Source organism: Cricetulus griseus, chromosome 5, assembly GCF_003668045.3.
Source record: "Cricetulus griseus strain 17A/GY chromosome 5, alternate assembly CriGri-PICRH-1.0, whole genome shotgun sequence".
NCBI classification, from domain to species: Eukaryota; Metazoa; Chordata; class Mammalia; order Rodentia; family Cricetidae; genus Cricetulus; species Cricetulus griseus.
The window spans coordinates 25279642-25303560 of record NC_048598.1 but is presented as its reverse complement, the minus strand read 5'-3'; the positions used below and the strand labels follow the sequence as shown (position 1 = coordinate 25303560).

The window sequence follows — 23919 nt, the reverse complement described above, 5'->3', positions numbered from 1 at the left end:
TTTAGGTATGAGGCTGATGCCAGGTAAGTTTTTATTATATTAAAAAAAAAAAACAGTGGAACTTGAAATAAAGTCGTTCAAAGTGAACGAGAGTTAAAGGCCTACCATTCCTCAGTGGCAGGATTTGGGCCCCCTGCCCAAGCCGGGTCTAACCCAGCCGAGATGCTGGAAAGCAGAGCACACAGTTGTGCCCATCAAGGCAAGGAGGGCAATAGACCCCACGGATCCTCGATTCCGCTTGCTAGGATCTGAAAAACAAGAGAGCAGAAGTTACCAGAATAGCCACAAGGCATTCTGTTCTAGCACCTGAGGTCGTTAAGTTCAACCACTTGTTCTTGGGAGGTTGACCAACTCTAGCCTAGGGCCATCAGTATGCTAGAAGCTATATGCAAAGTAATTCTACAATAGCATTGCCGTAGACCTTGGAAAATTCTGTAAGTAAAGAAGTTTTGTCTTAGGACCATGAGGAATGTTTCCTTCCAGAACAAAGCACAGCCTTTCCCAGACTACCCACTTATTCCAGTGGTGGTCAGGTTTTGCCATTATACCCCCTGGGGGTTCTGGTTAGCAGCTCAGTATCTCTATGCCTGTTTCCTTATCTATGAGACAGGCTGTTGGCTGTACACAGAACTGCTGCAAGGCTGCATTGAATACATAAAGCTCACAGACCAGCAACCTGCACACAGAAAATGCTCAAAGGTCTGTTACTATTCTAAGGGTGGTAAGAACAAAGAGAATAGAACTTTCATCTTAATTATTAAACCACTTCCTCATTTAACATTTTATTTTATCTTATATACATGAGTACTTTGTCTGCATGTGTGTCTGTGTACCACTTGCATGGATCCCCTGGAACTGATGTTGCAGACTGTTGTCAGCCACCATATAGGTGTTGGGAATCAAACCTGGGTCTTGCAGACGAGCAGTTAGTCGGTCCTCTTTACAGCTGAGTCACCTCTCCAGCCTTATCCCCATCCCTTTTAATGCTCTGCTAAGATTAACAGTAACTTAAAATTTAAAATTTGTTTGGGTAAGGAGCACTTGCTGCTCTTACCAAGGACCAGGGCTTAGTCATTAGCAGCCATGTCAGGTGGCTCACAACCACCTGTAACTCCAGCTCCAGGGGATCTAATGTGCTCTCTGCCCTCAGTGGGTGCATGCACAATGATACATAATACTTGTTTTAAAAGATAAATGTAAAATGTGCTTCCTTGGTAGATGTCAACATGTGCTTACCTCCCGTGTAGTAGCCATATGCGTAGAGAACTCGCCCAACAATCCAGGCCAGGCCCAAGCCAGAAGCTATGCGCTAAGATAAAAAGGACAGTTTAGTGTTTGCACTGAGGAAACAGACCTTGATTAATGCCTAGAGCTGACTACGTTTGCGTTGGCCAACAGTAATTTCATGCATTTGGTAATGTATTTCTCACTAAGAAAAGAATGGAGTTACTTGTTTCAGTCAGGAAAAGTCAAGACTGGTGGTTGTCTATAATTGCATGCTTGACTAGGAAGTGTGAACTAGCTCTCCCGATGGGCCAACTGTTTCTTGCTCTGGACAGCTGGGGGTGGGGCGGAGGGGAGACTTGTTCTGGAGCTCAGGTCAAGGGCAGGTAGACCTCAGGGTTCCAGGGTGAGTCAGAAGAGGAAACCCTGATGTTTGAAATGGGATGCTGGGTCCCACACTGACTCGACAGCAGCTGGGCTGCACTGTCTCCGGTGACAACACCTGCTGGAAGTGGCTGGACCCAACAGGGGTGGGGCTCAACAAGAAAAGGTGGGAATGTATAGTGAACCTCGAGGATGTGTACTCTTCCAGGAAAAAGTCCCAACACCCTTGACAGGAGAGAGTAAAACCTATGCAAGATGAAAAATCTTTCCTTTGTTTCATGATGAGAAACCCATCTGGTCAGAAAGAGAAAGAGGGAAAAGGTTGGGGTAGGGTGAGCAGGTGACCTTCCCAAGTGCCTTGCTGTCAGTGGTGTTCACTGCTATGGCGGGATTTGGTTTGTTTGAGTTGATTCTGGATAAGAAGTATTGGCAGTTGGATGAAGAACTGTACATAAAGCCCCAGTTGCTCTCTGTGTAAGCTTGGTCTTCGACGGGCCGTTCTTCACTACAGTGCTGAGCTATTACTGGCAATTTTGGAACAATGGTTTGGTGCTGTCTTCCATTGTACAGATGCTAGACAGTCCTGTTCACTGCGTGACCCCAGGTATGAGCAAATGTCTCTTGTAGCTGTCTTGACTCCATGACCTTCTCAGTGCCGGCTGCTGCAGACAACCATAGCTCTCCTTCCTCACCTCTTGTGAGCTTTGCTTAACTATCACTTTCTCAGTAAGAGCCCTGACCACACTATTCAAAACCCTTTCTCACCTCCCTTTGTTTGCTACTGAGCCCTCAGCACCTTCTAACATACCAAATAATTGACTGATGATGTTCTCCGTGACCCTAATAAAAGGGAGGGTCTATGAATCCAGGTGTCTGCCTGTCTTGTTCACTGCTGTAACCTTGGGTGTGGGTAGATGTTTGTTTCTGCACAGATGAATGAATGAGGAAAGTCAAAACCACTCTCTCTGGACATGGACCTTTTAGAATTAGATCTAGGGTCAAAGTTCCCTTCTTCTGTGGCTTAACTGATCCCATGAAAGTTAAACAGTATCTGCGAGGCTTTCCCCCACTCTGCAAATATTAGAGGGAATGCTGCCTACTTTCACACATTTTGTAACAAATCATTAAATACATGGTGCCTTGACACAGAGGCTCTTCATCAATACTCATTTCCTTGTCCCTGCCTTAGCTCAGTGAACTGCTTCTAAATGGACAAACAACCCCAGGAGAAACTTACCGGGTGGTAAACACCTCCCACGGTTAGGAAAAATAGGAAGGGAGGGTACACTTCCAACCTGGAATGGACAGAAAGTAACTTTTAAAAAAAAGAGCCCTCACGATGGATGTCTATACAGAGCTAAGGGACTTTGTATTCATGCTGGCAGATTGGAAGCTCGAGAGTACAAACACACTGATTGGAGGAGAACTGACCAACAGTACCCACCCACTTTTGCTCTATATAGGAGTGAGTCAAAGAACTTCACATCCTACAAACTCACGAGGAAGGCCTTGAATTGGCATAGGTCTCTTAATGGAAGCACACTCTGAAACGTCCTACAAGCTCATGTGTTTCAACACCTCGTCCTAAGTGGTGGCACCACTTTTGGAGGCTGTGAGACATTTTTGGACAGAGGCCTGACTGACAGGTGTGGGCTTTGAGGGTTATAGCAGGGGAGGACTCTGTGTCCTGTCTGCCTTTGTGACCAGCTGCAAATCTTCTCCATCACCAATGGCGGTCTTGCCATCAAATCTTCCATTGTGGACTGTTTTTCTTTTTTAAATTATGAACCAAGATGTTTCTGTTTTTTTTTTTTTTTTTTTTTTTTTTTTGTGTGTGTGTGTGTGTGTGTGTGTGTGCTCACAATGAAAAGTAATGACTATAATAGGTTAGATGGGACCTGCAAACACTGCAGAGGGTCACATTAAAGACATTGTGATGTCTGCTGTTAATTGTCAACAGAATCTAGGATCACCTGGGAGATGTCCCATGGAAAATTACTGTGTTAACTGAGGTGGGAAGAATTGCCCACTGTGGGCAGCACCATTCCCTGGCTGGGACCAGAACTGTGTAAGCAGAGAAAGGAGCTGAGCAACAGCAGGGCCTTCATCACTCTCTGCTTATTTTTATTTTTCCCAAGACAGGGTTTCTCTATGTAGCCCTGGCTGACCTGAAACTCACTCTGTAGACCAGGCTGGCCTCAAACTCAGAGATCTGCCTGCCTCTGCCTCCCAAGTGCTGGTGTTAAAGGGTCACAAGTTTTTCCATTCTAAACTTCATTAGTTTTTCTCAGTATTCAATCTGTTCACACAGTTATTTAAAAAAGCGTTTTATTTGTGTGTGTGAGTGTGTATGTGTGCCAATGCCATGGCTCACATACGTAAGTTAGATTTGGTTCTCTCCTACCATGTGGGGACATCCTGGTGATGATCAGGTTTGGCAAAGAAGTGCCTTAATTTTCTGAGCTTCTGCACCCCTCAATAATGTTTGAATCATACTTTTAACGAGGTACCCATGATTGCCATGCTATTCCTCAGCAAATTCAGAGTCTCGGGCTGAATCAATGGACATCTTTGCTGCCTGGCAGTTATGACACTCACGTGTTCTGGTGGGCTCGCTGGATGCAGTTGAAGATATGCCCATTCTCAGGGTCTGTGCTGTACATGACCGGGTACTGTTAAAGCAAAGGCCAGGCAGAGTGTGAGTGCTAAGAATTAACCCACACTGAAACTGAGACATTCCAGAGCATCTTCCACTGTACCTGTGATGGATCAGCACTTGCTATCTGCTTCAGTCTCTTTGTAGTGACAAGGTTTTCAGATCTCAGAAGCAGGTTTGGTGTTTTTAGCCAGTAGAGCTAGTAAGAACCTGTGACTATATTGTGGTTGCCAAAGAGACGGGAGTGGCTTCTGCCTAGCCAGTGTTTCTCATTGATGTCATGAAGCAATGGTAGACTGCAGATGCAATACTGAGACACCAAAGAGGAATGGCTGGTTCCCAAGAGTCTTCACACACCACATCCCTTTAAGATCTCCCTCAATAGGGAACAGACATTTGAATGTGTGAGACTGCTATTGCAAGTGTCCATTAGAATAAAAAGAGAGGCAGCCAGATCTGAACACTTGGAAAGAACCACAAGGGAGTCTAATTACAAGATGCTAAATGCAAACAGACATCTAATTGCTCACCAGGGATAGCTTTAGAACTTCCCCTTCTAGCTCGGCCAGAACTAAAGGAAGTATTTAACAGGCTTCCTTTCTACAGTTACCAGCTAAACCCAGGTTAAGCCCTGCATCTCTTCTCTACTTGGGAAACAGGAAAATCAACTTAGGACATCACTTGTGAAGTGGCAAACTAGGAAACAATACTGCCAACTTCATCCTTTTAAGAAAAATAACACTGTCCCTAGCAATTAACTCCAGGTAAAAATGGACTTTTAATCACACTAGGCCTGGTCTCTCTACAGAGGGGCCAAAGTCCAACAAGATGTAAACTATATTCCAGCAGTCCTAGTGTTTCCTGTTTCTCATGAACAGAATTCTAATGGGCACTGTCCAGAAACTGCTGCTACCCTGTCTCTAACAATGCAGCTCTCACCCCATGACTGAAAACTGGTCTTTGGACAAGCCTGTAGCCTCAGGAAGCCCACACAAGCACCAGGGCCTGTGACCCCCACTTACCTCCACCTTGTACTTCTTGCGGGCTTTGCTCACGTTGATTGCTAGGTGGAGCACCATGACAAAGCTGGCAGCGCCAGTGAGGAGCACGAATCCATATTCCTTAGAGAGGACAGCCATCTTGGCTCTGTGGAAGAAAGGACACCACAGTGGGAAACTAATCCCACACCATGGGCGCTGTGTAGTACAAGGCCTTAGAGACCACAGTGTCTCACTACCAGCAGATGTACACAGATCAAAAAGAGATTTCAGGGCTGGGAAGATGGTGCAGTAGGTAAACTGCTTGCTACACAAATGTGAGGACCTGAATTTGGATCCTTGCATCCTCTAACCCTGTGCTGGGGTGTGGGGGATGAAGACAAGTGGATCCTTGGAGCTCACTGGCTAGCCAGTTTAATAAAAAAAGGTGAGCCGCAGGGTAAGTGATCTGTTTTCTACCCATTGTAATTCTTTTTTTGCCTTATCAGATAATATTTTAGGACTGTTTAGGTCCTTATCATCTTTAAGGGCCATTTTTAAATGTTTTAAGTCATGTCCTTCTACACCAATAATTGTCTGTAATTGAGAAATTTCCCCTAATAATTTTTGAAGAGAATTAAGAGTTTGATACCGATCTCTCTTAATTTGTACCTTTTGAGGTCTGATTCTCTGTAAGTCTATCTTGTAACCTAAATAGTTAATAGAATTTCCTCTTTGTATCTTTTTTGGTGTAATCTGTAATCCCCAACGAGGCAGAACTTCCTTCACCATTTCAAACATACGTTCCAAAGTTTCTTATTAGAATCTGATAAAAGAATATCATCCATGTAATGATAAACAAGAGATTGTGGAAATTTCTTACGAATTATTCCCAAAGGTTGCTGTACAAAGTGTTGACACAAAGTAGGGCTATTTAGCATTCCTTGTGGCAAAACCCTCCATTGATATCTCCTAACTGGCCGTGAATTATTAAGAGTTGGTACAGTAAATGTAAATTTTTCTCTATCATTTTCCTGTAATGGTATTGTGAAAAAATAGTCTTTTAGATCAATGACTATGATAGGCCATCCTTTAGATATTAAGGAAGGTAATGGCATTCCAGGTTGCAGAGAGCCCATTGGTTGAATTACCTTATTTATAGCTCTCAGGTCTGTCAGCATTCTCCACTTACCTGACTTCTTTTTTATGACAAAGACAGGAGAATTCCAAGGATTGGTAGATTCCTCTATGTGTCCAGCATCTAGCTGTTCCTGTACTAACTTTTCTAAAGCCTCTAGCTTTTTAGAGGTCATAGGCCATTGTCCTACCCAAACTGGTTTATTTGTAAGCCATTTTAATGGCAGGGCCTTTGGCTCCTCTGAAGGTCCATCATTTGTACCTAGTTTTTGTATAGCATGGATGGTTGGTAACCGTTTTTTATAGCGTCTTACCAGATCTTTTTTATAATTTGTATCTGACACTGGAGGAATATTAATCTGAGTATTTTATTGCTGTAAGAGATCATGACCCCAGAGATTTATAGCTATATCTGTCATGTATGGTTTTAGTATCCCTTTCTGTCCTTTCGGTCCAATGCAGACCATTGAGTTAACATTCTGTCGAACTCTAGATAGAGTTCCAATTTCTAAAAATTGTACATTTGCCTCTCTAAGAGGCCATTTTTGAGGCCAAGACTTTTGAGTAATAATAGTTATATCCGCCCCAGTGTAAGGGTATTTAATAGGGAAAAGCCTTACTTACAGAGCGAACCAGCCAGCCGGTGGTAGTCTGTACAGCAAGAAGCAAAGAGAAACCGAAACCGAAAATGCAGTCCCCCTACTCATTCTGACCATGCCCTCATAAGCCCTCAGGTACTCTTGTAGCCAGCCCCTAAGAAGGCGTGGCTACAGCTTCCCCTACAACATGCCTTAAAAATAAGGTAGAGAGTGAGAGAGGATGAGTACCCAAAGTCAGTCACTGGTCACTACATGAGCATGTGCAGGTGAGAGCACCTGCACACACACAAGTGTACACACATGTATATACCACACATACGTCACAAATGCATACACCATACATACCTATGATACACACACACACACACATGCTCTGCCTAATTAAGAAAAAGATGTTTGTAAGAGGTCATCAGAAATATGTAACAATAAGTCTTCACTCCAAGTCAACCAAGCCCTGCCGCCATGTGGGTGCTTTCCACCAGGCCGCCCGAGTTCTGCTCGCCGCCACGTTAAGGTCCCAAGTAAACACCCAGAGACTTATATTAGGTACAAATGCCATAGGCTAGTTGACTAGGATTTCTTATATGTTAGCTCAGTCTTAATTATCATAAATCTATATATTTTATACGACTTATCTTATTGAGGACGCCTTCCACTGGTGCCCTCTCTTGCTGGCAGATCACATGGCGACTCCAGAGCAGAGACCAGGAGGAAGAACAAGTGAAAAGGGATGACTTCCTGCTTGTCCTTGCTTAAATATAAGTCTGCCTGCTATGTCACTTCCTGCCTGTACCACAAGACTTCTTTTTACTACATTTCCCAGAATCCTCCTCAACCCCTAGTCCTGCCTAACTTGCTGCCTCATTGGCCAAACAGTACTTTATTCAACAACCAATAAGATAAATGTATACAGAAGGATATTCCCCAACAGAAATACCACTGTGTATTAGATGACAGAATTAAAAATTACTCCAGTATACAGTATAGCCTCAGAAAAGTATAAAAAATCAAACAGGTCCTTCCTTTCTCCCTTCTCTCACCTTTTCCCCTTTCTCTATCGCCTCTTTTCAGTTTTAACAACAGATTCTATTCCACTTTTACTTATTTATTTTTCTGTGGATACACACAGTGTGCACATGGAGGCTAGAGAACTCCTTGCAGGAGTCTGTTCTCTACTACCACCCAGGGGGCCCTGGGGGTCCAACTCCAGTCATCCACTTTGGCAGCTGGCACCTTTACCTTCTGAGCCAGCTCATGGGTTCCTTAATTTCAGTTTTGAGACTTTATAGTTCAAGTTGGCCTGGTACTCAAGATATAACCCACAGTGGCCTCAAGCTCACAGCAAGCCTCCTGCTTCAGCCTCCCAAGTATTGAGATTACAGGTGTGTGCTACTATAACTAGCTATATATTCTCTTGGATTCAACAACCATTTACAAATTTTACCTGTAGCACTGTAGTCATTGTAGTATGCCACTAAAATTTGCATTGGAGAGTATTTAACATGACACCCTTTAACAAAGTGCTATCTACAACAATGGCTTCTGGAGAGGGCTACTGTGAGGTCAGGACCTTGTGACTGCTCTTCCACCATGATCCTGGCCACAGGCTGGCATAATTTTAGAAGCCAGAATGGAGAAACCCTGCTTGATGTTTTGACATCAAAGAGAAACCCTACTTGGGGTTCTGGCATCAAAGTATGGCTCCTGAGTCAATGGTGTAGACAGGACACAGTATGGCAGGCTCTTGAGAACCCAGGCTGCCCATCAAATCACAACTTCAAAACAAGCCCCTCAAGAGTCGTGATGTCTGAAACTTATTTTGAAATGCATTAGAAGTTGGCAATACAAGCTGAACAAATGTTATCTATAGATGGGGTAGTAGCTATGTGGTTTCAAGATACAAGTCTTTGAATTTTTCTGACCATGAGGGAGCTGTTACTGCTTTGAGAACAAGCTAATCCTGGCTCTTCTTGCAGTGTTCAACATTAAAACTCTTGTCTCAAAGGACAGACTTAGCCTGGGCATCAGAGAGAACAAAGTTTAGCAGGTGGAAGATGCCATAAGTATCTCATGGCCCACCAGGCTGCCCGTTAACCTCTGTTAGCTTTGAACATTAGATGGAAGGGGTCAGAGCATGCAGGCAGTAAGGGCAAACACAACGTGTTAGAATATGCTAAAGTAACTCATCACATGCAAGGCTGCCCAAGCCAGGAGCTCCAGTGTGATCTCTTCAGCTTAAAAATGTCCATCTCACTAGGATGTGGTGGTGCATGCTTGTAATGCCAACACTCAGGAGACAAAGGCAGGTGGATCCCTATGAGTTCAAGGTTAGCCTGGTCTACAAAGCAAGTTCTAGGGCAGCCAGGGCTGTTACACAAAGAAATCCTGCTTTGAGAAAAAAAAAAAAGTATCCATCTCTTGCTGGTTGTGAAAGCACACGGTGGTAGGCAAATGCTTAAAAGGATGAGGCAGGAGGATCATAAGTGCAAGGCCAATCTGTGCAATACCTTTCAGGGCAAGATATCTGTGTGATACCTTTCAGGGCTGGGGAGAAGTTTTAGTTGGTAAGATGCTTGCTGAGCAACCATGGGGACCTGAGTCCAATTCCTAGCACCCATGTAAAAAGGCAAGATAGCACAGTCTTGGGATCCTACTGCTGTGGAGACCTGGAGATTCCTGGAGCTTGTTAGACAGCCAGTGTAGCCTGATTGGTGTGCCCTGGGTGTCAGTGAGAGATCCTGTCTCAAAAATCAAAATGGCTTCCTCCTGAGGAACAACCACCACCCAAGTTGTCTTATGGCTCCCACATGCATGTGTATGCAAACACACCCTCCCTGCACATCTACACACCCACCAAAATAAATAAAGCCTGTCTGAGATGCAAGTTTAGCTGCCAGCTCAGGGTGTTGCCCTGTTGCAGAATGTTTCTACTTATCCTTAAAAAGTACATGATTCCTGTACCCTTACCATCAGAGGAACACCCAGAGCTTATGTGCTGCACCCAGGGTGTAAAGCAGGAAGGATTATGGGTGGAATTCAAATCAGATTCATCTGGCTCCAATGGCCTCCTTCAGTCCTGCTTGCAAATTGAGAGCTGAACAAACAGTAGAGCCACAATGTCTTTTTCAATATGACACTTGGGGGTGAGCAAGTTGTTTGGATCTTTAAAAAGGAAGTTTCTCAGGACTAGAGAGATGGCTCAGCAGTTGAGAGCATTAGATGTTATTCCAGGTGTGGTTTCCAACACCCACAAGGGTGGCTCATACCGTATATAACTCCAGTCCCAGGGGATCCAAAGGCTACTTCTGTCTAGCATCCAAGGGCACTGCATTTGTGCACCTCACAGACATACATGCAGGCAAAACACCCATGCCCATAAAAATAAATTTAAGGTTCTCCTAGTTTAGAAAGATAATATTTGAGTTTCAAGCCCCCAAGGCCAGTCTCCTCCCCTTTCACAGCACACAGCAATGCTTCCCCTATGATCTTTACCCTGTTCTGCCCATTTGCCCTTCACAGGGGCCAGACTGTCTCCATGACTCAGTATAAGGTGCCTCTGGGTCAGCAGCCCCACCTACCCAGCTTCAGAGAATGAGGGGGCCTCGATACTCTCCAAGCTTCTCCTTCCTTCTCACGTTTATAAAGTTAACACAAGTCAGAAGCTGCAGTAGTAACTGTACAGCAAATACAGTGTGAATTCTGAACAACTCTTGAAAAATCAAAGCAATTGAGTGTACTTGCCATCCTTGGAGTTAAACCACTCGGGCCAAACAGGCACTGAAAATGAAGCTGCCTCTAAGGCTGTCAGAGCTGCCTTTGTAGGGACGGTGAAATGAAGCATAGCCACTCTAGCTCGGTTTGCAAGTCCAGCGGCTCAAGCGTACTAGGGCAGATCTAGGACCAGGTCAGGCTTTAGATTTCAGATGTCAAAATATCAGAATGGGCTTAGTCCCTGACCCCTGTTTGCCTGATGTCTAAGAGCAGCCAGTTGACAAGACAGACAAGTGCCTTTTGGGTAGATGTCTACCACAAGTAAGGACCATTCCCAACACAAGTGTTCTGTAATCTACAACTAGAAATTGACATGACTGCCAGGCTCCTCTTTCACAGCAGAAATGCAGTCTGCTGGCAGTCACACCTGGTGAGAGTCACTCTCTTCACTTCATGAACCTGGGTATGAACTAAGTATGAACCAAGCAAGAGCCAGGGGTCAAAAGGTGCTGGTGACACCTAGGACACAGGACTTGGATGATTCAAGGTTGGATCTGACCTCAAAGCCTCTTTCCTGCACTCTAGCTTTCATGGTTCCAGAAAATTCTTTTTAAGCTTCCAAGGCCAGGAAGTAATTAAACAGTCCAACCCTACCTATGAACCACAATAATCAGCACGGTGAGATATACATAAAGGTGCAGTCAGTGTCACTCGTAGCTTGGTGGCAATCAACAGCTATCAAATTGGACTTCAGGTCCATTCAACAGGAGGAAATTATGCCTGGTACTGGAAACCTAGCCAACTACCCAGGGCTAATGAGATCATCTTGGAAAAAAATCCACTACTGCCACTTTGCTAGACCAACACAATTCTTCCTACATTCTAAGTCTTACACTCTCATGCCTACAGAGAAGTGTGGCCACCACCCCTCATCAAAGGAGCCTCTCTTTACAGAAAATGGAGATCACCACAGAAAACCACAACTGGACATGATACAGAGACTGTGGGAACCCCAACTGATATTTATATAGCATCTCCTGCATCTATGGCTCTAGGAACATGGAAAAAAGGGGTCGAAAGATTGTAAGAGCCAGGAAGTCTGCTATGGAAAAGTCTCTCCTATAAATGGCTGCAATACCAATATCAATGGATATGATTTCATGGAAGGGAGAAACTTTCACAGGGTCCCACCTCTAGACAAAGAATTTCAGGCCACTAATGAGTGCTGGGAGATGGAGAATTAGCCTCTCCTTGGGATGAGCCCTTCCTGGTTGTGCAAAGTGGTCATCTCTGAAACCATATACACAATACAAATGAACTCAGCAGAATATATATATATATATATACATATATATATGTATATATGTATATATATATATGTGTGTGTGTGTGTGTGTGTGTGTGTGTACATTCACACACATGCATATTACAATAATGAAGCCAAAGAGGCTACCAACTTGAGGGAGAGTAGCTAGGAGGGGCTAGAGGGAGGAAAGGGCAAGAAATGATATAACTCTGTTTCAATTAAAAACATACTAAAAAGAAAAGAGAGAGATGCTGGTGAAATGGCTCAGCGGAAAAGCAGAGAATTCACCTGAAGGCTGGAGAGGGGATGTCTGATATCAGAGTGGGAGGTTTGCAGAGACCATGTGATCTACGGTGCTGCACCCTCTCAGGGGATCTTCTGCAGGGGCTTTGGACACTGGTGGACAGATGCAGGAACAAAGATTGCATGCTGCCTTCCCGCATGGTGGAAGAGCCTTTCCAACACTTCCACACACTCCCGCCAAGTGTGGAGTCCTACTCGGCATGCCCGATCTGTAGTCAAGAAGAGTGTGTGAGGGACCATGTGGTTTGGCACTCCTCACGGCAAGGACTGCTCATGGTGTGTGCAGGTGCTTGCAGAGCAGATGGCAAGAGAAGTGACTTCAGGGGCTCTCAGGAAAGCCTCCCCCCTCCCCAATACAATGAGACAGTACCTGGTAATAAAGTATTCACCTAAACTATTTGCTTCTTCTTCTTTTCCTTCCAAAGCATCTACTGAAACCATGGAAGAAACTGGATTATGAATTACATAGAAGGAAGCCTCTAGAACACAGAGCTCAGCACCATAGTTCCTAAAAACTTCAGGAAGGGATCAGCTTAATCCAGTCAAGGTTCAAAACCGCTTTATCATCAGCTAAATTCATATTTTCTGAGACTCTAGGGAAAAGGGATGAATGGATGGTCTCAGTCCTTAGAGGGTAGCCTCTGGGTCAGGGTGCATCAAGAAGGGGAAGGCGGTTCAGAGTCCACACCCAGGCAGCCGTAGCCACACCCTGGGTTGTTAGGAATCCAGAGCCAGCAGAAGGCTTACAGGGTCTGGCCAGAGGAACCGATAACTGATATACAAGCCCCTTCTGGTGTGAGCACTCACGTGGACCCCACACATCTAGTTGATCACATACTTGCAGTTCTTTTATGGACCCACCAAGATATGGTTTTTGCATTTGAGAACTTTGTCCTGGACCTGGTCTTCATGGTCTGGACACAGAGGTTCTGCAATGAATGCTTGTACCTGTGTTTCCCACAGGCTAACTGGCTACCGTTAACACGTACCTGAACACAGAGAATACAAGACACAAGCCCCAAGCCTCCTATTTGTGTTTTTGATAGTCAATTGCACAAGTATAGACACTCATTTGAGCGCTGCTGCGTTTCTCACTCTTGACCTGGAGGGTGTGTTAAGAAAGGCCCCTCCCAGAGTTTCTGACTCATAGGGCTTCAGTGGGGCCTGTGAACACAACTTCCAAAAGTTCCCAAGTGTGTTGATCACTGTCCAGAGATCACATTTAAAAAACTGTTGTTTAGGGGGATAAAGAGACAGCTCCATGATTAAGACCACTGGCTGCTTTTCTAAAGTACCTGGGTTTAATTCCCAGCACCCATATGGCAGTTTACAACTGTCTGTAATTCCAGTTCCAGGGGATTCAATGCCTTCTTCTGGCTTCCACAGGCTCCAAGCACCTACATCATGTACAGGCAATGATGTAGGCAAAATACCCATACACAGGAAAATAAACAAATGAAATTTTAAAATACTGTTTCAGGGGTAAAAGGAATTTGTAGGGCATGATGGTTGTATCTGAGCTACACTCTGAAGCACACTCGGGTCTTGGTGATCTATACAAAGCTTTCTACTGGACCCTTCTGCAACCCCCTTTCCCTGCAGCATCTCTAGAACATGAGCTTGCAAATATCACAGGACCAGAGCATCTTTTCATGTTTAACATTTGGCTCAACACTACCTAAACAAATGCACAAGAGGGTTCTTTTTTTCTTTTTTCCTAGGACTTTACCTAGTGAGCCTGACCTGTGACAGGTTCTGCCTTCCTGGATCTCTCTACACAGTCACAATCACCAGGTGTCAAAGGAGCTGCAGTTTAAGGCTTTACACACTGCAAGAGTGATGGTCACTGGGCTACAACAGGACCTTTGGGAGACTGCTACTGCTTACTCCAGGAACTGCTGTACCTCAAATTCCAAATACCATAAGCTGACTGAAAGACATATTTAAGGGCTTAGGAGGATCTCCAATAAACTTCTCATGGAACTTTTCATTCTTTCTGGCAGAACTAGCAAAATGGGAAATTATTTCACCAATACACAATGAATATCTGTCTAACTACAGGACTGAATGCATGCCAGGTAGAGACTTTATATAAGCTAACCCTCACAGTAATCCCATGTGGCAGTGGCAATCACTGCCATTTTCATTGTACACAGGAGGAAACAGAGGCAAAGAGGGATTTCATAGTTTGCCTAACCCTCCATCACTGGTGAATGAAAGTCTGGGGTCTGGAAGACTGACACCAGTGTCTAAAGTTATTTGCTAAGTCACCCTGCATAGCTTGCGCTTTAAAAATTAGAAGCAACAGTAAGGAGCAATCATTGGTAGAGCTTATGTCCTGGGTGGTACAATACACCCTGATTCTGTTCCAGGAGCAAAGGGAAAGGCACAGCAGCCTGGGGGAGGCTGGAGCTGAGCAGAGACTCTTCTGGTATTACCTACATTTTCACAGCACTGGGGATCTAACCCTGCACATGCCTGGTACTGAGCATATACAAAGTCCCAGCCTCCTGAGTCTTTAGAATATTTTATACCAGGGTCAGATCTGCTATTAAGAAAGAGAGAGTCACTGATACCTTTCCAATGAGGATGGCTTTTTATAGTTACTGTTATTTTCTTCTTGAGATTAACAGCCCTAGCTAGAACCAATACAATGTTGAATAAAAGAGGCAAAAGTGGACACGGTTGTCCTGTTCCCCGTATAGGGAGGAAGCATTCAGTTCTTCACCATGACATATGGTGTTACAGGTGGTTTCCATTGATGCCTCTATTGAGAATGTGCTATAAATCTATTTGTTTTGCTATGTTCAAAATATAGCGACATTTCTATCTATAACTTTAAAATTTCAATAAAGCATCCCATTTCAAAAAAAAAAAAAAAAAGAGCCCCAGGCCATGGTGGGTTTCCAGGAGAGTGAGGGTGCTCCGGCAACCAGTCATTGACATCTTAGAGGGGTGGGGCAGAACAGCACTCAAAGCGACAGCTGTGCCGAGTAGCTAGTTAGCAGACACCAGGGGACGGCAGGTATGCCACAGACACCATGCACTCCATTTCAGGGTGTGAGGCAGCCACATGGGGGTCCATGGGCTCTTTGGCTCGGGTGTTCTCTTGCAGGAATTCTGCTGATAGATTCTCCTGGGAACATTATTCTAGTACTCCAGTTTTGTCCAACCCTGTCTCTATAATTCCTGCTTCTGCCATTGCTGGCCTTATCTCACTGGGGCATAGTTCCTTCAGTTACAGGAAGGGATCTGGGCAAGCCTACACTAAGTTAAACACTTCTGGTGCAACATTCTCTTTCACCTGTGTACCCAAGTCCTCTTGGCTGCCCGTGAAATACTCCAGGGCACAATCAGCATTGCATAAGTAGAGCAAAAGACAGGATTTATGGATGTAGGCACTGCCCCAAATAATTTATCACTAAATTATATTACACAGTACCTGGCTTTTCTAACTGACAGATTCATTGGAGATATAAGCATCTGCCTTCTCTTTGACCTTAAGTAAAAACCTAGATTGGACAATGGCAACTTTCACTTCAGTTTGAGATACTGTTCTCTTGCAAAATTTTAGCTGCCGTCTTACATTAACACAACCAGGAAGTTGACCATGACAATGTATTCTTAGCTCAACTTGAAGCCATCATTCCCCCGAAGTCTCACAGCAACCCTTACTTGGTTGTGCTACCACTACAATTATTTTATATGGCAAACCCCAACAATTTAATGGGAGTGACATAGAGATGATTATTTAAATGATTGGCTTGGTCATACAAAATGGATGTCTCTTAAAGTTACACATACCAGATGGTTCAGCAAACTCTCAGGTGGGACTGAGGGCTCACTTTATTCACTAAAGCTTCCCCTAGCCTCTGGATCTTTCCACAAAGAAACAGGTCTTCAAACAATTCCCTGATGGGAGTTTGCCCTAGGGAGATGAGGCCAGCAGTGACAGAAGCAGGAACTAGACACAGGATTGATTAAAACTGGGGTACTAGGGTAGTGATGTTCCCAAGAGAGTCTGTCAGCAGAATTCTACAGGCCAGCATCTCCAGCTGATTCTCCTAAGCCCATGACAAGCTTCGGGGAGAGATGCAGGAAGTGAGAGGGAAACAACCCTGAGGGAACACCACCTCCAGGATGAAGAGACAGATGAGAGTCGTGAGAGTTCCCGTGTCCATCCTACATTTTCATCATGGCAGTTCTAGTCCACTTCCACAACAAACACAGCAAACTTGTCTGTCAAATCTTCAAATAAGCATTGCTCAAATCCTCCTGCCTCTGCCTCCTGAGTGCTGGGACTACAGGTATAGGGTACCATACGCAGTACTCCTAACTTACAGGCATTTAAAAAAAAAAAAGGAATAAAGGGGCTGGAGAGATGGCTCAGATGTTAAGAGCACTGGCTGTTCTTCCAGGAGTTCAATTCCCAGCAACCACATGGTGGCTCACAACCATCTATAATGAGATCTGGTGCCCTCTTCTGGTGTGCAGGCATACATGCAGGCAGAACACTGTATACATAATAAATAAATCTTAAAAAGGAAAAGGAATAAGAACCCGGGCACTGAACCTACATACTGACCCCAATGGTGATGCAGGTTCAGTAGTTATTCCTCCAAGGGCTATAAACAGAAAGCTAGCTGAGCAAATGTAGCTTGATGTATCGAGCAATTGCTTGCTAATTCAAGTGAGGCCAGCTGCAGCAGGCAGGACATAGCAGGTCTTTTCCAGGACCTCGTTGCCTTCAATTCCTTATCAATATACTGGCAGCCTATCTGGAAAGTTAGTCATGTTGGGAAGATTGAAGACCTGCCCCTTTAATCCAAAAACATTCAGCTCTGCAGCTAAACAGCCACAGCTCAGCCATGTTCAAGCTTCAGACGATGTTTTAATTCTGACACTGTGGTGAATTGTCTGTACTTAAAACAATTGTTAAATATGTTACCAGACTGGTAGGAGGTGGGGGAAGGAAGGGTCAGAGAGGCTGGAAGCCTAATAAATGGCTCTTAGTGATGTGGGACAAGCTTGCACTGTTGTGCCAGTTAAGGCCAAATCAGAAAATGACAAGAAACTAAACATAAATGCTTAGATGACAATGAATCTTCTCTGGGAAGAAATGACAATTCTGTTCCCCAAGAATTCAAGAACATTAGGTTTGTTAGAAGAAATTCCAGGTTTCCCTGTATGTATGATGGCAGAGACTCTCCTTGTTTACAGTTCTTTGGACCAAGGTACCGAGACACCTGACTTGGAATCCTTGCTAAATAGCCTGGAGCTGAGCCTCCCAGGCCCAGGACTGCAGACACATCCCACATCATGCCTCTAATGGTTTGAAGGCAACAACCTTAGATGAGAAAGGAGAGATAATATGGGATAGAAACAAAAAAGAGAGATGCCAAAAAATTTATCAGGTGAAGCCGATTTGGTAAATTCAGTTTAGGACAAAGCATTTTACCCAGAGGGATGCTTGCCTCTGATTCCATGCCTACCACTCTCTCAGAGCGATTCCTTCTTTTCCCCATTCTGTTATAAATAAATGCCATACAGCACTCCAGGCGCAGGCCTGCATCGGACATCAAGACTGAGAAGGAAGTTCCGAAGACTACTAGACTAGAAAGCAGTCAGGGTGTGAGACCAGAGCACAAACATGGAGGAGGGGAAAGACTGGGATGGAAGCCATGAAGGTTATCGTAATGATGTGTGTGAGAGAACACAGGTACGGGAACAGCAAGTATAGAGGCTTATAGACCCGTCAATGTTTGCATGGCAGAGAAAGGAGGCCAGTGTGACTGAAGGGTTGTTATGGAGACTGGAGGAAGATCTGGAGGAGAAGTCTATTATTTGTAACATTTATTTAGTATGAATTAAACCCTGTTCTAAGCAGTTCAATATTAACTCTTTTAACTCCTCACAGCTTGTCTATCCTGTATTACTTACTGCCGCTACTCTGCAGGTGAGGGAATTAAGCATTGAAGAGATTAAATAATGTCCTTCAAATCACACAGCTACCCCAGAGCAAAGCCTGGATTCCTACGTGCCCAGGCAGTGTGTCTCCAGATTCTACACTTTCGGCCTCAAATACGGCTGTCTCTGAACCAAGCTGAAGAGCAAGTTTGACAACATTTGACCCTCTCCTGTTAATAAAATGTATTAACAAGAAGGTAGAGCTAATAATTAGCTCCAAGTCTATGCTTGATTATAGACTGTGGTGTTTCTAATTGGAAAAGGAGGGGAAAAATCTTGGGAAAGATCCAGAAGAGAGCATTTTCATTTCAGTGTACATAGTATGAGGAAAGGAGTCGAGTGAAGGACACTTGCTCAGTATCCTGGCATTCAGCTTGGCAGGGCAGTGCAGAAGATGGCTGGCTCTTTGTCACTGTATCATGAGTCCCACAAACCTATCCATTAACTGACATGACACAGGAGTGTAAAGTCACAGGGCAACAAAGCTGAAACTTCCAGAAGAGGAAAAAGTCTTGAATGAGTCACACTGACACTACTTGGATTTTTCTAGTACAAGAAATAAAGACATCTTAGAGTTATTATAATTCTTAGCAGATGCTAAATCCCTGGGAAGATACCAGCCTTTAAGTGAAGGGACTACCTAGGTTTCTGGAATTCATCTGGTTTGACACTCCCATGTCTCTTGGAACTTAAAGCAGGCTTTGGCATAATCACTTGCAATTTTTTTCCTATCTTAAAAAATACCTGTCTTTCTTTATTTTATTCTTATTACTTAATGTGTGTGTTTGTGTCTGAAAAGACTAGAAGTGTATGAGTGCATGCCACATGCTTGTGTATCTGCAAAAGCTAGAAGGGTGTCAGATCTCCTGGAGCTAGAGTTACAGGCGGTTGTAAGCCTCTGGCACGGACACTGGGACAGAACTCAGGTCCCCTGAAAGAGCAGCATGTGCTCTTAACTGCTGAGCCATAGCCCCAGCCTCCATTTGCATTTCTTAAGCTGAAGAAGTATAAAGTATCATTTACTTAAAAAGAGAAAAGCCCAGGTGTCATGGGACACACTTATAATCTTAGCACGTGGGACACCGAGAAAGGTGGATTGAGAATCTGAAGCAAGCCTGGGCCTATGAAGAACAAACACTCTGTTTCAAAAAAGGGTAGGCAATGGCACCAGAGTATTAGAATTCATATTCCAGTTGATGAGCAGACCACGTCTAGAAAGAACTCAAAAGGCAGCAAGAGGACCTAGGAAATTCTCAATGCACTTGGAAAACAATGTGATTTTCCTGTTCTAGTTGCTACATTTCTCTGCATGGACAGGCAAGTGGACTCTGAGAGGGAACTAATCTTACATAGTGATATCTGACAATGACAGCTAAGTTCGTCTTATTCCAGAGGACAGGATACTCACAAGCAAGATCAATAAATTCAGTAGCACCGGCTGAGGCCATGGCTCAGAAAGCTCAAGTGCTTGCCATGTAAGCAACTGAATTCAGATCTCTGTACCTGTGTAAAAAGCCTGCCGGGGCAATTCCATTACTCAGGGAGCAGAGACAGGAGGATCCCTGGTGCTTTCTGGCCAGCCAGGCTAGCTAAATAAGCGAGATTCAGTGACAGACCCTGTATCAAAAACTAGGTGGAGAGTGATTAAGGAAGACACCCAAGGTTGACTTCAGGTCTTCATATGTATGTACATGCACATGTACTTGTAGGCATGTGTGTAAGCAAGTTTGAAAACACACACACACACACATACACACACACACACACACACACACACACACACACACACACACACAATTGCAGAAATAACAACTGCATATTCTAGAGAGATATTGGTGGTACTTAGTAAACTGTGGCCAGTAATAGTTCTCTGAATATAAATGCAGAATATTTAAGTATAAACACGGGGAATGATAGGTTTAAAATCAGCTAAATAAGTAGGTGTTAAACTACTTTTGACTTGTTCATCTGCTATCCACTCAGTTCAAGGCCTTTTCAGCATCTCTATGGATAAACACATCTTTCTTGTGTGTGTGTGTGTGTGTGTGTGTGTGTGTGTGTGTGTGTGTGTGTGTGTGTGTGTGTGTGTTTCCTCTGTGCTGTCCTATGAGGGACTTCACTTTCACATTGTTTCCTTTAGAGTTCCACGCCAGGAGGAGGGAATCTAAGTAAGGGGAAGGCTGCCCTTGTCCTTTAACAAGATCTCAATGGCCCAGGCTGGCCTTGAATTACCAGCCTCAGTCTCCCTCGTACTAGGATTCCAGTTGCCGGCCTCTGCATCCAGCAAGATTGTGTTCCTTAGTCTAAGGAAACCCCAGGAGTGCAGTTTCTATGGCTGGCCACAGTACCACTGTCATTTTATATATAGTAACACCGGTTAAAGAAAATCACTTGACAAAGTTTTCTATTTCTGTAACATTGTGTCAGGAAGAAGCTTAGCAGAATGTACTTCCCAGGGTGAAAGCACTTGTTTGGATTTCAGATGTAAGTTTTATTTAACTCCTTAGATAAATTTAGCTCCTGTGAGAATAAACATTCTGGATCCCCTGACTCAGACAATATACTCTTGCTCCTGACACACGGAAATAAAAATAAAACACGACCAATAAAACCAAATAAACCCCGACCAATAAATAACCTTGGGTGCTTCCCCGAACCTGCAGACTTCAGATGCCCTAGAGATTTCCCCGGGAGAAGCCCTGTCTCCAGTTCCTACTGTAAAATTTGCAGCAGACTCCGCAGGACCACACCTGTGCCTGCAGCACGGTCTCTTTGGGGTACCTCCTTTCCCGACTCAAGTCCCAACCTGCAGCGTTCGTTCCCTTCCTCTCTATCCAACCGTCTGTCTCTGCTTTTCCTCCACTTCCTTTTCCACACTCAAGTGTACCTTAGGCTACTTGTATATTGGTGCCTCCCAAGCAAAGAATTAGCAGAAGGCAAGATCTAGAATGACTCACAGAGTTTCTACTCATGGCCACCACCCTGCAGTTGCCCCACCCCTGTGGTTCTGGGGCTCCCCGTGGGGGACACAAGATAAGAAAGGAAAGTTGTAGACACGCAAGGAAGAGAAGAATGAAGGTTTTTTTTTTTCCCCCTCCAACCCCTCCCGAGAAGTTTCTTGCTGTTAGGACAGAGGTAGGAAAATGACCCACATTCAGGCTTCAAATGCAAATATTTCTGCGAGGCGAGAGGAAAACAAGCACAATTCCCTCTGAGACCCTCCGGGAGGATCCTAGCAACAACACAACCACAGCGGGTTCAGCACTTGCACGACACTTATGAAACCTGTGCTAGATCCGCATGGCCAGTTCCCACTGCGGAGCTCGGATCGCGTGTCTCGGTACTACAGCTGCAGTGGCTAAGGTCAAGAGGGCTACGCAAGGCCGAAAGAGGGAGCCCCGGATTTTTACACAGCTGGAGTAAAGGAAGAGATGAAAATAAGGAACTGAGGATGAGCTGACCTTGAGACTCTCCCAGAGTAATAGATGGAGAGGTGTGTGTGTGGGGGGTCTCACCTAGAAGCTCCAAAGCCACTCCATCAGGGAGAGGATGATGAGCGGACAGAGGGTGTAGGATGCAGAGCCCAAATCGACTGATAAAGGAGGTTGGAGAGGGACCCTATTCCATCCCAAGTGGCTGAGATACAGGCGGCGCGATTGTAGGCGTTAGGTGCCCCAGCACAGCTAAAGCTCCTGCAGATCGCGGGTGACAGCACTTACCTGGCTCACCTTCACGCTCCTGTTGCAAACTGGAGCTGCGCAGCACTGCCTGGGTGCGGCTCCAGCAGTCCCGCAGGACCCGCCCCACTGCGCCCAGGGCAGCGCGTGGCCACGCCCCTGGGCGGAGCTCGAGTTACAAGGACCTCCTCTGGCTTTGGCAGTTCTGGCTGTGTCTGAAGAGGGATTGCATTTTCTCCCTGTTCCTGATGGTCAGCATGTTTACCTTTCTGGCTCCGTAGCCTGCAAATTTGCTCTCCTCCCCAAGTATCTTTTCCAGACCACAGTCCCAAGTTCACTGTACTTGGTTGGAACTGGAGGGACAGTAGCGCGTTAGTAATTCGTTCCCAGCAGAGCCACCGTAGTTCATCTTGCGGCACATGCGCGGAAGTAGAGGGTTGCATGTGTCTCGTCTTTGAAGTCCTGGTGAGAGGCGTTTGGAGTCTGGGCGATCCCTTACCCAACATTGTTGGCTCGTACCTCAGCACTGCCCACATGGTGGGCCGCACCCATTCTCTCCCGCGCCCTCGCAGGCTGGCTCCCGAGGTTTGCTCGCCCAGGTGTTTCTGAACCCCGCAGACTTAACAAAGAGCACAGGCGCTCCCTCTTGTGCCACCTCGCGGCGGCCTCCAGGAGAGCCTTGGATAGGACCTTCTGGGCGGAAGTAGACCTTGGCTGCTAATTTCTGTAAGTTCTGCTTTAAACCATCACAGAAGGCACCGAAGTTAGCTTTTTTTTTTTTTTTTTTTTTTTTTTTTTTTCCTTGTGCGTCTCTTAGATGCCCCGCTCGACCTCGCTACTACCCGAGTACCTGGGTCAGACATTGCGTACTGACTCATAAACACACACGGAAGTAAGTTTATTCTGTAGCTAAATATGAGAAACCACGGCCTGCGGACCATAGATCCTGGTTACCCAAATACCACGTTCCAACTGGTATCTCATAAACTTACAGTAACAGAAAGAAAGTTATGAATCAAGTCCCCTTTCAAATACGTTGGGGGAACACCAAGCATGCAGAGTATAGCAAAGCCTGGGATAGGCTTCTGATACTGTCTGACGACATTCTTAGCCTTGAGTTCGTAGAAGCCAGTGGCCAGTTTGTACTGTCTGAAAGGATCTGAGTCATAGGTACAAGGATAGCTGTTCAAATACATTAGTGTATTTGAGCTTAGACTATTAAGGGTGTTAAAGATATCTCACAGTGATTTGTTCAGAACCTGAAGTTTCCACCCCTCCACAATCACTGAAAGCTAATCAGTCAGCATCATGGGATCCTTAACACCGGTAGGAGCTGGCCCTCAACTGCAGTTCACATTTCCTTCCTTTCCTCCTGTCTTCCTTTCTGACAGCCAGGCTGGTCTCTCAAACTCAACTCTATTGCCATGCAGCCCAGCCTGGTTTTGAACTCCTAACCATCCTGACTCCATCTCCCAAGTGTTGACATTACAGGTGTGTGCCAGTGTGCCCACCCTCCTCTAGCGTCTCTTCTTTGGGGGATTTTACACTTCTAAGAAAGAGTGTTTGGGAGTGTAACAATTCCAATCTGGGAAAGACTAGAATCTAAAAGGGGTGTAGGCTGGATTCTTGTTCGTTTTTTACTGGCTTGCCAAGCCCACGCATCTAGAAGTACTTTGAAGGCTAATAAAATGTTTACTATTGCTGTTTCAGCACTTTTCAATTGTTCTCATGCTTTCTACCTAAGTAAGGGCTCCTGGTATGTTGGGTTTAAAGTATTTGCTTTACCTGAACATTGAGAAAGCAAACAGGAAAAATAAAACAAAAACATTTCTGCATTATTGAGGGGAATGTTCTCTTGCTTTATATATATAAGAAAAGGCAGTCTAGGTGGTAGAGGGATGAGCAGAAAGTCAGGATAAGTCTGGCTGCTATTTCCCGGATACTCCTGTGTGATCCTAAACAAGAATTGATTATATAG

The 23919-nt window shown here is 44.8% G+C and overlaps 1 protein-coding gene across 1 annotated transcript; it reads right to left on the bottom strand.

Annotated features, from left to right (window-relative positions):
- On the bottom strand, window positions 1-22121 carry Mgst3 (microsomal glutathione S-transferase 3). Its single transcript, XM_027417101.2, has 6 exons — window positions 21984-22121; window positions 5287-5410; window positions 4207-4280; window positions 2846-2903; window positions 1237-1309; window positions 1-248 (listed from the first exon to the last, which is right to left on the bottom strand). The coding sequence occupies exons 2-6, from the start codon at window positions 5401-5403 to the stop codon at window positions 112-114; spliced, it is 459 nt and encodes a 152-aa protein (XP_027272902.1). The 5' UTR covers window positions 5404-5410; window positions 21984-22121; the 3' UTR covers window positions 1-111.
- Between the last annotated feature and the right edge of the window lie 1798 nt (window positions 22122-23919).